This window comes from Poecile atricapillus, chromosome 5, assembly GCF_030490865.1.
Source record: "Poecile atricapillus isolate bPoeAtr1 chromosome 5, bPoeAtr1.hap1, whole genome shotgun sequence".
NCBI lineage: Eukaryota > Metazoa > Chordata > Aves > Passeriformes > Paridae > Poecile > Poecile atricapillus.
In genome coordinates, this window is record NC_081253.1 from 35,725,696 (window position 1) to 35,740,479 (window position 14,784).

The window sequence follows — 14,784 nt, forward strand, 5'->3', positions numbered from 1 at the left end:
TATAGACTTGAGGGGAAGACAGCAGTGTGAAATAAATACCCTTCATGTGAGGTGCCAAAGAAATTTTACTCTACCCTTAGAGCAGTCATGTTTTTCAAAACCATACCTAAGTCTGCAGGGGAGGAAGAGAGTGTAATTTATAGAAAATTAATATTGTAATTGTAATTGCTGTGGCTGTGATAGCAGAACAGCTCTCTAAGTAAAACTAAGTATTTTAAAAAAACTAAGTAAAACTGAGTATTTAAACTGAGTTCAAACCAAGTATTGAACAAGTCCCAGACTGAACTAGTTAAAAGCAGGTCAGTGATCACATGGCTCTGACAAGCATTGAGTGCTGGATCCTGATCTGATTGTGCATGGAAGTTGCATCCCTGCTGTGAAATGAGTGGTGTAGGTCACTTAAAGAGTCACCATCAGAGGCTTTGGTGAAAATGTGCCTTAATATAAATTTGCAAAAGCACAACAAAGGTTGTTGGCAGGGTTTACACTACTTACTGCATGGTTAATACATGTAAAGGAAAATCAAATTAGAATCAATTTAGAGTGATATATACAGAGGCTGTGATGAAAAAAGGGGAAAAGGCAAAGGAAACTTGGTTGAGTCAGGAGGTTCAGAGTGAAATCCTTTCTAAACTCCTTAGGGAGGAGTCCCAGTGCAGCTGGACCCAGTTTCAGGCTTGGACTCAACAGTTATGTCTAAAAGATTTAGCAGAACTTAATGATAAAAGCATTTAAATATTACATTAATTATTAACCAGCTATAAGCATAATATAGATTCAAGATAGTAGTGATTTACAGTGTGTTCAAGTCAATGCACACACATACTCAAAGATGCATATAGATATATAGATACACACACAAATGTGCAAAGGTAGCACATGTATGGATATGTATGTATACATGGAAATACATATTAAAAAATTCCCCCTCAGCATTCATGAAATAGTCCTGTTAATCCCTTTTTGGGGATTACTGGAGTTTTCTCAAATTCAAGTGAGAATGGTACCATTTCACTCAGGATATAATTCAGCTAAGGAATGTTTCAAAGCCATCAGGGAATGACTGATGATTCCTGCTCCAATCTCCCACCTTGTCCAGGCAGCAGGAGTTCCTGGTACAGTTCAGGAATGTTTCACCACCGAGCTCTTGTGCAGAGGTCAGGGCCTGATAGGAATTGCTGAAATTGCAGAGCAGGCCAGAGTTTGGGAGAGAGGATTCACCATCACAATCACGATGCTCTCCCAAAAGAGCTGCAGGAGCAGCTGTCGGTGTGCTGAGGATGGTTTCTGGGTGCAGTGGGAACTGACAGGAGAAGCAGATCATTCCAGTGCCACTGCTGAAAGTGAGAGGGAAGAGGGAAATATAGTGGGAAAGACTGTATTGTTGGGGATATTCTGTTTTAAGCTGCTCATGTAGACCATTTGTTTACAAAAGTTTCTAGAATTTGCTTCAACACTTTAAGATAGATCAGCTGCAGCAGCATCTGTGATGTTGTAAGACTGAGTGGAGGTGAACTTGTGATGTTTATGGTGTCTCTAGGTCACGTAAAGACTGCAGGAATGAGTTTGAACGGGTGTGCAAACCTGCCTGGTAAAGGTGTGCACACAGCAGTGATGCTGCTGCAGCTGGACCAGCACTAGAGCTTTTACTGCTTGTTTGTATGGAACTGTAATAGCTGAACTTGGGCTGTTGTACTGGATCCAAAGGGAGCCTGGAAGAACAGTTTTAAGTAGAAGTTGTTACTGGTGTGTGTTTTGGCTGGAGTTACAAACAGATGACAGTGGCAGACCTGGGGAAAGGCTCCATCAGTTCAGTGTCCTGGCAACAAATTAGAGAACAATCTCTCTTGCATAAAAAAAGAGAAATCCTGGCCATCAGCAAGGGAGGAAGAGGAGATGAGAAAAGGCTCAGAGTGTTCTGCCAGTGGTGAAGCACCACTGTCCTGTTCCACAGTAGATTGGGGATAGTCTAATAAATCCTGCAGACGGATGTCTGCCAGCTTTGCTAAGGGTATTGTCCAGACACAGAGAGTGTCTGTTTTCTTTCTGGAGGTAAATTGCAGACTGCCTTGTTTGTGTTACAAACACAAGATAGATAGAGATATCTTCTCTAGATAGAGAGTCCAGTCCAGGAAGGCAGTAGAGGATCTCTGAAGGATGTGTTGTCACACTGGTACCCCTGCAGCCCTCAGTTGTGTTGTGTCCTCTGCCTGGTCGGTAGATGAATGCTGTTTTCATTGAAGTAATGACCACCACCCCAGCCACTGACAAGTGTAGGTGATGCTTACAAACTTTTAAAGACTTGGTGTAGACCAACCAACTGCGTGCTGCCTGAAAGTAGGAAAAATAAGTGCTAATTTAGGTACGGTAGCTATTTGCTCTATGGGTGTGAAGAAACATCTCAGTTGGTGTTTGAAGTAGTGGTGTCAGGCACTGACCTTGACTTTATTGATGGATGCACTTTAAACAGGCTTTGTTCTACTTTTGGGGAAAAGCTGCTCTTAAAATACTGGTGCCCTTTGTTAGTTTTTCCTTAAGTTGTTCCTTCGACTGCTTATATCCAGCATTGTTACAGATGAATTCAGGTATCAGTCACGTCTCAGGACACTTGGGTTATTCTGTGGATGTGTTATGAATGGAAATCTTTCTATCCCTAAAGTTTCATATGTAGGGAAGTAGTTCTGAGTCACTTGGATCTTTCTCTTCCAGCTGTTGAGAGGGTCTAGTGAAGCACAGCTTTGTTCAAAATGGTGTGTGACTCATCTGTACATCTGTTTTCACTGCATTTCTCCCTAGGCTCAGTTGGAGAGTAAGGCCCTAATCCTGTAGGCCTAGTACCCAAATTAAAATAGAGCAAGCAGTACAATTGCTTCAGCAGCTTTCATTTTGTTCCGTGCTGCAGAGGCAATTTTTAATATTCTGTTCATCTCTAAGGGGAACTTCATTAAGCTGGGAGCAGGGGCAGCATGACTGTTCCTCCAGGATGGCAAGCATGCAGTGCTGAACTTGAAAGGCAGATCCTTTCTGAAATTTGAAAAGGGCTGAGGACAAACCAAAGTGGTGTTTGAGATTAATATTGTATAATGAAGGTGACTGCTAAATTGAATTGAAGATAGAAAGCATGCCAGGGTGGCAGTAGCAGCTCATGAATCACAAAGGCTGTCCCTTACACTGCATTTTTGGTAGTGCACAGAAACTTCATCATTCAGCTTTAAATTACTACTACTGCTTGGTTTGATTGTGGCAACTTGGAATAACAGTGTATATGAAAATGAGTTAACAAGGTTTATTCCTGGGTTGTTTTCAATATCTGTGGCTTTTACAACTGTATTCATGTTGAACCAGAAAATATTTTGTGTGCTTCTGTATAAGTCTGAGAGAATGGAAGTGGGAAACAGGTGATGAAAGTGAGGTGAATATCCATTGTAACTAAAAAGGAGGGAAGCCATTTATTTGCTTTCTTCTAGCCTTCAAAAATAGTAATATCCTTCCTCACAAAAACAGGGAAGGAAAGTTGAGGGAGAGAAAATACTTTTTTTTTTCTTGCACTGGTCTGTGCAACTAAGTAGGGAGTGCTATAAAGATAGATGGATAAGAATTAGGAGGCAAACAGCATTTCCAGAATTAACAGAATATTAGAATTAGTACATAGAAAATGGGATTTTTATTAGTGTCAAGGTATTTAACCTTCTTATCTAGAAGTCTTAAAGAAGTTAATTAAAGAGGGACCTAAACAGGAGAGGGAGGCTTTTTGAACAAAACCAGAGTGAAGTAATGACTGCTATGGATAAGAATATTCACTTGAGGAAATAATGCTTTTTTTTTTTTGTGTGTGTACTTAAAACCAAACTCCAGCAGGAAGCATGGAGCCTGATTTTTGTGGAAGACTTAGTAAACAAAGCACTGATAAATTCTGATTTGGGGAGATGAGGGAGCAGAGCAGTGGGGTTGTGGTGTGTGCACAGAACATTCATAGACCTTGTACACACAGCAGGAGTGTTCCTATTTCTGTCCGGAGAACTGTCATGGGTAGGGAGAGTTATTGTTTGTGAAATCTTTTGTGGAATAAATAACTCTGGCTGCTTGTGTTAGGCTTAGAAGCAGCTCAGGAACTATATAGAAGAGAGGAAAGTTGAGACATAAGCCATTTGCATTCGACTCTTCCAGTATTTATGTTGGGTTTAAGTTTAAGCCTCACATTTTTATGGTTTAAAATAGCATTTGGAACTGTTCAAGCAAGTGTGTACCGGGTCAAGAGCAGGATTCTGCAAGTGCACCTCCACCTGGGCTGCTCCTGCACCAGGTCACACAAGGTTTTGGGAACACCAGATGGACTGTTTGGGGTTTTCTGACACTTGGATTTTCTGCTTGTCTCATCATCTTAATGGTGTGAATTGAGACACAGATGCAGATTCTCCACACAATGACCATGAAAAGTAGTCAAACTGAATTTTCTTCACTCTTCAGCTGTAGTGGCAGTCATTTCTTAAAAGAGGAGCTCATAAAAACAAAGTTCTTTAATTTATTGAGTTCTTTAATTTTGGAGCTCTTGGAAGTTGAGTGCATTGGAGCTCTGTCACTTCTATGCTTTGCTTGTTTACAAATGTCTGTTAAATAAGTTGGCAGCCTGCACAAGGGGCGTTTCCTTACAGAGAATATTCACACTGAGGTATTGCTTTATGCAGAAAATGTGTAAGTTAAAACATCTGAATGGAGCTTGAATACTCTGGTCAGAATGTTTGCTTTCTGAGCAGCAGCATACAAAAATGGTTCTAATGTCAATGTTGTCACTACCAAAGAGACACAGAATTTGGAAGACTCTCAAACACTGAGCTTTGGCCTGTTAAATATGCTTTGTAATTGGTGAATCAGCAGTGTTTGTTCATATTGCACAATTAATAGTAACATCTGTTGACTTACTTGATAGTGCTTTAAACATTTAGATTATTGACAGCAGATCTTTATCTGCTTTGTCTTCATGAAGTTGTTTCATTCTTAGTTTCAGTGGTTTATTGCAGAGTTCATTAGGAACCTCAATTTTGGGTCATTTTGTTTCCAAAACTTTTGTGTGGATTTATTAGCACAGCATTCCCACCTGTTTGCACACCTTCAGAGAAAGAGCACAGTGCTCCCTTCTCCAGGGTGTGAGCATTTTGTTTTCATGTTTTAACAAGAAAAAAATGCTCATTCTTATGCTAAGACAGAGAGAGACCCAGAAGTGTGAACACATTACAGGGAATTTTCATACTTAGAAGGACTCTGGTGATTGTAAACTCCCTCCTGAGCCTTGCAGGAGGCAGAAGTGAAGCCCTGGCTCAGCAGAACTGCTCTGGGACTGAACATGCCTCCCATTTTTGGGATCAGGGAAAGGGCAGGCAGGATTCATTAAACTGCACATCACACAAGCACAGAAAGCAATAAAGGAAAGCAGTCAACACCTTAAAATTATTGAACCATGTCCTGAACTTTGCACTGTAGTGAAGATTGGTGTGCCTCCCACTATGAAAGGCTGGTGAATTCAAAGAAAGGAGTGAGGGAGTAATCTTACAAAAAGTTTTCATAGCTGCAGCCTTCAGTAGTTGGTTTCACATCTTGTTTTATCAACCAGGAAGGGAAAATTGAAATAAAGTCCTTGATTACAGCTGAAATTACATTTTTGTGTTTGTGTGTTTTATAAAGACAATACTTTAGCAAAAGTATGGCTCCACTGTTGTCTTTTAGTGCATGGCTTTGGTTAAATCAGCTCTGGCTGCAAGTGTGGGATTTTAAGAGTGAAGTAGTGAATTTTTCAATAAGTGTGAAGCACAATGCTTCTGCTGATGTTTTTTTCTCTTGGTGTAGTAGGCTGCACATGCATGGTGTGCCAAGCACAAGGGAGGAGGGAGTCAAATCAGCATCATTCCCACTGCAGAGAAATGCCAGGTTTGATAAGCATGGATGGCAGGAGAAGTTCTGGAGAGTTGTGATGAGTTCGGTTTGGGTTCAGTACCAAGAATTCTGAATGACAGGTTTCTTCAGATGTGTGTTTTTGAGAGTTGGTACTGAAATCTCTTGTGCATTGCCAGCCCAAATAAATGAGCTGTCTGTGGAACCCTGAAAACAGTTAAAGTGGAAAATAAGACCACAGGAAAAACCAAAAATATACTCAATTTGATTTCCTAGGACTTGAGAAGTAAAAGGGGGGAGATACCTTGATGCATCTCGTTCATATGTAATTGAAAGTAAGACTTCAATAAAATACACAAAAACAGGGATTCTTCCAGGGAAGGTGACTTATAGGCTTAGGAATACACTTCATTTCCTAGGGCCTGTGGAATAGAATCAAGATACTTCCTTTCTTTTATGAATTTTAACTCAGGAAGTAAATAAAAGGAAAATTTAATTGAATAGGTGTGTGTATCAGTAACAAAAACTGTTTTGGAAATGCCACTGCTCTGTGTGGTAGCAGCTCCTGTGCTTCAGTCTCAGCAGAGCTGAACTCCCCATCAAAGGAAGATCCATTTGCCATGTCTGTAGGGCAGATGAGCATTTTTAGTAATGAATTGAGTGGCTTAAAAGAGAAATTTCAAGGTAAACTTCCACTGCAGCCTAATTATATTTTTAAGTAAAATTAGATTTATTGGGTGGTTTAAATTAGATCTGCCAGTTTGGACTTGAAGAAAGGCTTTAACCTTATATAAATAATGCTTTTGTTTTGTTTTTTTTCTTTCAACAGAGGTTGCAGACCTTGAAGCTAATTTACCTTGTGAGTATAACATTTAACAGTATGCATTTTAAGGGGGAAAGGACCTTTGAAGTGAACATTTTGATTAAAGTATGAATGCTAATGGTATTTGTTAACTCAGGGAAAGCTGTGCAAAGCTCCACCACTCTGGCTTGAGCAGATTTTCTCTGTTGCTTCCCATTAAGGGGCTGTGGAGAACTGGACCCTCATTACTGTCCTTTGGAAGGAGTATTGATAATTTGCTTCTAGTTTTTGATTGCTGGGGAGTGGCAGCAAAGCTTTCACAAAGAGCCCAAAAGGTTCCTGGGGCTCAAGGGTGCTACCAGTGCCTCACTCCTGTTTTTTTCTTTATTCCCTCATTTTTGAAACGGGAGATTCTGATTTAGGGGGCAGAGGAAATAGCTTAGCTCTTAGGGAATATGAAGTCAATCTGCAGTTTTTTCACTTCAGGATATAACCTGATGTCTTTGTTAATAGTGAAAATACTCAAGAAAACAAATTTTTTAAGAGTGATCCATGTTCCTTAAAAAAAGCCAAACAAACAAAAAACACAAAAAAAAAAAAAAAACAAGGCAAGATTATATGGTTTTAGACCTGGAATCTTACTTGAGATATAAGCCTTCCTTAAGGACAGTTACTGAGAATTTACACAGAATAATTTTATGTAAACTTTTTTCAGTGTAGGTTCTGTTATAGGGTAACAAATACCTGAAGAATGTGTGGTTTCATTGCAAGGGTTTGTGCACAGTTCTAGGTAGTTTTTTTCAGGCAAATAGGATTTCTAACTATGATACTATTTAGCTCCTTGGCTACAGAAGAGGAACAGAGGGCTTGATGGGCTAAGAAGCTAAAGACTGCGTAATATGAGTGATAAAATATCCATGACAGGCTTGCTTCCTCATGCCAGCCGACAGTGGAGAGCTCATTTCTGATGTAAATTATTCTTTTGCTTCACAGGTACATGTAAAGTGAATTTTCCTGACCCAAACAAGCTCCATTACTTTCAACTAACTGTAACCCCAGGTAATTTTTTTCATTATGTTACTTTTGTTTCTCTGTGTGTGTTGGTGTTTAGGAAATGTAATTTGAAGAGGAGTTCCAATAAATCCTTGAGTCAAAGAAAGTCTGGCTACTATAGTAATTATTTTATTAATGGGATGAAGAAACTGGGCTGAGTTTTGACAACCAGATTCCAGTAAAAAGGCCTTCAAAAATGAGTATGGTTAGGAAATACTTGTTAGCTTACTTTGAGAATTTTTTTCCTCTCAGCCAGTTTCAAACCACCTTGATTTATTTTTGCATTACAGCCCTGTTAGGTTGTGTGTTCCCTTGTACTGGTTGCTTGGTTCTGCAGAGGTGTAAAGAGAAGTTGCCAGTATAACACTGCTGGAAAACTTCAATCCTAGGCATGTCTGAAGATGCTTAGCAAGGAGGAATCTGAGTCTGATTGTTCAAATATGTGAAATCAGATTTTTTTTTTTTTTATTAACACAACTTAAGTATCCTGTGAAGCTCTTGCTGGCAGGCTGATGAGTAAAAGCATTTTCATAAACTATCATTTCCATATAAGTTTCTTAATAGCCACCTGAAATTTGTGTTTTCTCTGCATTTTAGAATAGGAGGTTCTGTTTTATGGATGAATGTGCATGGAAGTTTATTTAAACTTGTCACATACTTCTTGTGTTTGAGACTGTGCAGCTGCTTAAATGAGAGCATTGCTGTGTGCAGTGCACTGAGTGGTTCGAGTTAGGTGTGCTGGGCTCAGTGGCCCCCTGCCAGCTCATTCCTGTGGGTGCCCATTTTCTGTAGATGCTTTGTGACAGCAGAATTTGGGTGAGGTGTGTCAGTCATCCTGGTGTATAACCTGGAGAAACAGCGGTGTGCACTTCATGGAGAGCCTGGAATGTTTCTGTAATCCAGCACTTTGAAGCCAGAGCAGCACTAGGTGTCACTGTTGCTGTTTATTGGCTCTTCCTCCAGCAGAAATTTTGGGTGGTCTCTGTTAACATGTCTGTTCATGTGGCTCCCTTTTGTGATGGCAAAAGGAGTGAGGCTGCCCTTGTCAATTCAATTAAAAATAGATGCACGAGCTAATTTAGAACCTTGGCCCTGTTATCCTGTGTAGGAGTTGTGCTCATATTTATTTGGTGGGTGTTAATTCTGCTTGCACCAAATGCCCTTCACTTTACATGATGACACTTAATTGTATTTTGGAAGGGAGTTGACTTGACAAGAGCATCACTGTACAAATGAGTGATGTATGAAAAAGCTGTCCTAATTCCAAGGTGTTTAAATCCTAGGAATGGTTTTGTCTGTTGGCTGCTGTGCAGCAGGATGCTGCAGGCAGAAACCAGCTGTTGAATGCAGAGCATGGGTTTTGTGCCAGCTTCGTTGCTGAAATGATCTTGCCAATGAGATGATCTTAATTAACATTTTGTTACTCTAAATATAGCTGCACAGCTGAAGTCTCTGCAGTTGCAGCCTGACCCAAGTAAACATCTATTTTCAGCTGTTCATTCTACAGGTGTAGAATCTTGTGATCAGCTATAGCTTAGTGTTTTAAAGGCAGAAAACAGCACAAACCAAGAAAGTCTTTGTAGTTTTCTGCCTCTCTTAAATATTGAAGTTTTCTCTAGTGTACACTGAATCTTAGTTTTCCTTGAGGCAGCAGAGTGGTTGTCACAGAAATTTTGTGGCTCAAGCAGGTTTGAGCCAACTCTTCTTGTATTGTCTGAACAGTATTTGCATGAATCTTGACTTGGTTCTATGCAGTCATTTTGAATGTGGCTGGTCTTGAAAGGACAGTAAAAGAAGCTTCCTTAGGCTTTCACATATAGACTAATTTGAATAAGAAAAGAAACTTGACCACTGAGCAGAAATCATTTCAGATCCCTTGCTCAGCACCTCTTGTAAAAATCCTTCTCAGCCAGTATTTAATGTTGCAAAAATTATCCTGATCACAGGAAGTTTTTCATTTAAAATGATGTTGTAGAAAACCTTGATATGGGTGGCTGCTTTTTTTCACATAATGGAAGAAATTCCAGTCCCTGTATGTTCCAGCTTTCTGCAGTGCACCCTCAGTGAATATTTAGCAGCACATGCTAGAAAATGGCTAAGATTTGTATTTTTCTGCTGCAGCAGACAAAACTCCGTGTCCCCAAGGCGGGCACTGCTGGTTTTCTCTGCTGTCTGAAGCTTCTCTTTGCTTTTGTCATTGAAACAGTTGTTCTGCCTTTGAAAAATACCCTTGTGCCACCACTTGCCTCTGTTCTTATTTTTGCACTAGTATCATATTGGATTAAAATCTAGGGAAAATAAGGCGATGGATGCTTAGAATCCAGGCTTGCTGCACTGGTATTTGGAGCACAAAATTGGAAGCTGAGGAAGGACTAAAACATGGTAATGACCTGGAAAAAAAATAAAGGAGGTAACTTTAGGTAGCTTATACTTGAAAAAACCCAGAAGAGTAAGTGCAGTAAATGCAATTTCCCTGCAGTTCTCAGGCTGCTGGGCAAGTCTGGGGTTGGTGTGGATATTTGAGTGCCACACTAAGGGGTTTAATAAAAACCCTGTTTTCTGGTGAAATGCTCACAAATATTGGTGAGCATGGCTGAGCATGGCTGATTCAGGGAGCTGCTATCCAAAGTGCATCCTTTGTGGCCTGCCCTAATTATCTTGCATTTTCTTCTAAAGTGAGGAAATAATTTGGTTAAGTGTTTTTCAGAGCACTTTCAGGCATTAAAACACCCTACAAACGCAAGCTAAGATTAGTCAGGTTGTTGGTAATGAAACTTGAGACTGAAGTGGGAGGGATGCTTGCTCTGCTAATACAGCTTGAAGACATAAATTTAAGCAGTAGGAGGAAAACAGTGGCTCAGACATACTCCCTTTTTAGCTAAAGTCTCTGTGGCCAACTTCAACTGTGTTAAGGCTGTTTCATTTGATGGGTTTATTTATAGCTCTTTCCTCACTGTTAACTCTGCCAGAACTTTTTTCCCACCACTTTTACATGCCTAAAAAAATTGAGGATTTCTCTCCCAGTCTGAGAACCTATTTACTTGAGATGCTGAAAGATGATTTCATTGTGAAGGGTTATCTTGTTAATGCAGTACAAGATTTCTGGCCTGGATACTGAGGTTCTCCAGAATTTTTAATATGTATTTGAGTGATTGCTAATGAGTAGTTTATTGTTGTTTTACAAACCCAGAGGAAGAATTGTTTAAAAGAGGGGGAGGAGAGATGTTTTGCTCTCATAATTGTGTAAAATATGTCCTTGCTTATTTGACAGCAGAGCCAGGAGCTTACCCAGTGTGGTTTTTGATTAGTGTTAATGTGATTAGTGATTGCTGTCAAGGTAAAACCAAAATATAAAATGAGTTGTAATTTGAGGGCAATGATGAATATTAAATGGTCCTGGAGGAAGGCTTGATCTGAAAGTTCTTGAGTGTTTCTGGTGGACAGCCATTGCAGTGAGCGTTCATTAAACCTGGGGATTTTCTTTGATGTAAGACACATGTGGATACATCCATCAGGAGGCATTTATTTAATTTTAGCAGGGGTGGAATGTGAAGAGCTGCTGCATGCTTTGCTCCCAAGTCCAGCAAATCAGGGAACTAATGAACTTAAGCCAAGGAAAATAACTTTTGTACTTGGAAATGTGATAATTCCTGACACTTGGTTAAAATGTATTATAGTGCTGGATGGTGGATAAAGTGCAGTCAGCTGTCTGTGTTCTCTTGGATAAATGTGGTGTTAGAGCTCCTGGGGGATACTGGACCGTTTTTCCAATAGTTCCTTCCTGGAACAGTGTCTCACTCTGAGTGTATTGCACATTTGACAGGTAACAGTTTTACCAAAGGGTATGAGTGAACCTCACCTCTTACTTCTTGTTCTTCAGTAATGGCTTGCTTTACTGGTTTTTATCTCTGTATATTTAAAAAGAAAAGAGAAATGCTTTTATCTTTTTTCCTATAAAAATCAGTGCATGTCTCTTTAATTTCTGGTAAAGCATAGCAGGCCTAAAATTGCTTAATAAATCCAGCAGACTTCAGAATTGAATTGGAGTGGGAACAGAGAATGGATTTGAAAAGATCAGGAGACAGCAACCTGAAAGAGGATTTTGATAACCTACAGTAGACAAGCTGGGTTTTTTTTGTCATTTGGAACAAGCTAGATAATAAAAAAATTAGTTTTTCTGTAAACTATGGATTATTTCATGGAACATTTCTTTGCAGTGTAGGTTTAAGAAATATATAAAACCTGCATCATATAGTGCTAACCAGCCCTCCTGGCCTTCAGTGGGGCTGGAGTGCTCAAGGTGGTTTAAGCCAGAGCATCCCTCAGATGTCTCAAACCCCCAGTGTGGGCTGGGTACCTGTTACCCTTTTTTTAATGAGAAACCTCAGAAATAGCAATGCCAGATGCATTTCAGATCACTTGCAAGCATTTCAGCTTCCAAGCACAGATATTTCAAGAGTTGCAGGCTGACTGTCATCCCATTCCATTAGCCCTGGTTAAATGTAAGTAGATATTTTAATATGTCATATTGGAAAATTTAGCCATTTTAATAATTCAGTACTGAGGTTGGCAGAGAAGCAGACATGTTTTCCTAGCTGATACATCATATTAAGATAATTACAATGAAAGAGCCTGCTTGATCTTATTGAAGTACACTCTGAAACAATGCTCTTGCAGACATCATTCATACTCCTCACCATGAGTGCCAGCACAAGTTTGGGAAGATGTGCTCAGCCCTGGAGCAGGATTTAGGAATGCATTAGCAAGTGGAGGATTTCTCCAGCTCATTCCAAGGGTCACTAATGTGGTACTGTCTGCCAGGTGCCAGGATTTTCTTCCTACAGCGAGAAATTCAGTCCAAGGTTCCTCTAGGTGAGCACCCCTGTTTCTGTGATCAGAATGGTGGATTTTTCTTGGACTGTTGGCTCTCCTGACTTTGAATTTCTGCTGTGAAAATGTTGGGAATGCAGAAAGACACGATGCTCACACATTCCTTGGATTAGGTGTCAGCTGGTGGTACAACCACTATTTGATGTTAACCCTGTGCTGTTGTTTTAATCTTGGTGCTTTTATCTTATTTAACTATTTTCCTTGTTTTCCCTTTTCTAGATGAGGGCTATTACCAAGGGGGAAAGTTTCAGTTTGAAACTGAAGTTCCTGATGCCTACAATATGGTGGTGAGTATTTGTCTTTAGTCTCATAGTTGTCATTTTAGATTTTCTTTGCAGGTAACAGGACTTCAGGGGGAACCTGGCATTGGGACTGAGAAAAGATTGTCTGTCTTTTAATAAAATAAGTCACTGCAACTGTCTGGGAGAAGCTCTTGGAAGTGCAGATGAGTCAGACCTGAGTGTCCTCCCTTCTGGCTTAGATTCTGCTCTTTCCTGTTAGTTATTCATGAGACTGGGATTTAATGATTATTCTCATTAAAAAGTTATATATCTAAGAATGAAATAAATGAACCAAAGGAAAAAGTTGACAGTCCTGTAATTTCCACCCCCTCCATTCTTCTGCTTTGTTGTCTTTTGGTGCTGGTAGTTGAGAGTCCTTTCAGAGAGGCTGAAGAATGCGTAGGGGAGGATCCTGGGGAAGAGTTTCAGAGAGGATCTTTGGTTCCTCTCAGCTGTGCTGAGCCTAAATTCAGCATTATCTATGTGTAGTAGTTGCAGGCACAACTAGGTAGTGTTTGCAGTTGTGTGGGTTTGGTTGTGGGATGTTTTAAGTTCCCCTTAACTTTACCAAAGAATTTCATACTATGACAAGGGGTCACCCTTACTAACTTTTTTGTACTTATTTTATTTCCTCTAGTTTTTGTACTCCAGTTGCTCACCTAACACTGCTGCAGGAAAGTGCTTGCTGTGCATTAACTGGAGAGCTCAAGTTCAATCTTGAGCTGAGTTTTTTGATTCTCAGTTCTCATACTTAAAAAGTCTCTAGTTTGTTATGGTTCCCTGCCCAGCACTGGCAGGAAAATCTACAGCAAATGTTAATAAAATATTTTTAAATTTGAACACCTCTCATGCAATACAAAAATAAAATGCTTTGGAAAAATGCAGGAGGTTGAATGTTTGATTTGGGTCAGGTTATTAACTCAAATGTGTGCTCCCCAATATTGAGTTATGCTGAGGCTGTGGTTTTCAGGAGAGCTCTGTGCACTTGCCAGGGCTTTCAGCACACAGGCAAGGTTGGGATATCACACCTCTGCACAGCAAAAGGAGTGGATATGTGGAATTGTGATGTAGTGGAGGAGCAGAAAATAAATAAAGAGGAAAAATTTGGAAAATTTTGTACTCTGTGCTTCACTCTGTGTAGTGTTCACTTCCAGCCAGTCTCAAAGTTCTTCAGAAACTGGTGGTGGAAAGTGGTAAGAAATATCTCAGGGCTGGACATTATTTCACCCCCAGGAACTTGTATCCCCATTAGGGCCTCCTGGGGGAGTTATGTTTTTTACAAACTGGAAGAAAATCTGGAGTTGCAGTTGCAGGGTGATTTAGCAGAATGCTTTGGGACTAGCTGGTGTCTAGAGAAAACATTTCAAATAACATTGATTCCAGATTTCTCTCAGGAGCCACATTCCTTCTCTAGGTAAATTTATTTACTAGTGAAGAGTTACAGCTACAGAATACTGATCAAATTACATACAGAAATAATACATAATTTAAAAAAAAATGTAAGATCTGTTGGTACACCTGTCCTTTTAGAGGGCAAATCTATTAAGAAGTGAAACTTAATTTTAAGTTAGGGATCCCAGAGCAGAGGTGGCTGCTTGGAAATGGAGAAGGAAGTGAATGTGGTCACTGCTGTGTCCCCCAGCTGAGGCTGGATCTACCTGTGCGTGCTGCTGGTGGTGTCTGAGGGGAAGGAGGAGTTTGAGCAAGGAAATAAATGGATTTTGGGAGCTTTGTTGTGCAGAGTGTCACAGGTGTTCAAATGAAACATCACCCTGAGGAAATCTTCAGATTTGTTAGCCTGGGGAAGGTTCAAAAATGACTTGGAACAAGTTGCAAGGAAAAGTTTTGTCTGAAGATAGATTTTATGGTAGT

The 14,784-nt window shown here is 40.0% G+C and overlaps 1 protein-coding gene across 2 annotated transcripts in view; it reads left to right on the forward strand.

The window, feature by feature from the left end:
• Positions 1–14,784, forward strand: part of UBE2F (ubiquitin conjugating enzyme E2 F (putative)) — a 53,320-nt gene that overhangs the window by 3,374 nt on the left and 35,162 nt on the right. For both annotated transcript variants that reach the window (XM_058839883.1, XM_058839882.1), the window contains exons 3-5: positions 6,716–6,745; positions 7,682–7,747; positions 12,851–12,918. In XM_058839883.1, coding sequence (XP_058695866.1) covers positions 6,716–6,745; positions 7,682–7,747; positions 12,851–12,918 — 164 coding nt within the window. The remainder of the gene's footprint in view (positions 1–6,715; positions 6,746–7,681; positions 7,748–12,850; positions 12,919–14,784) is intronic.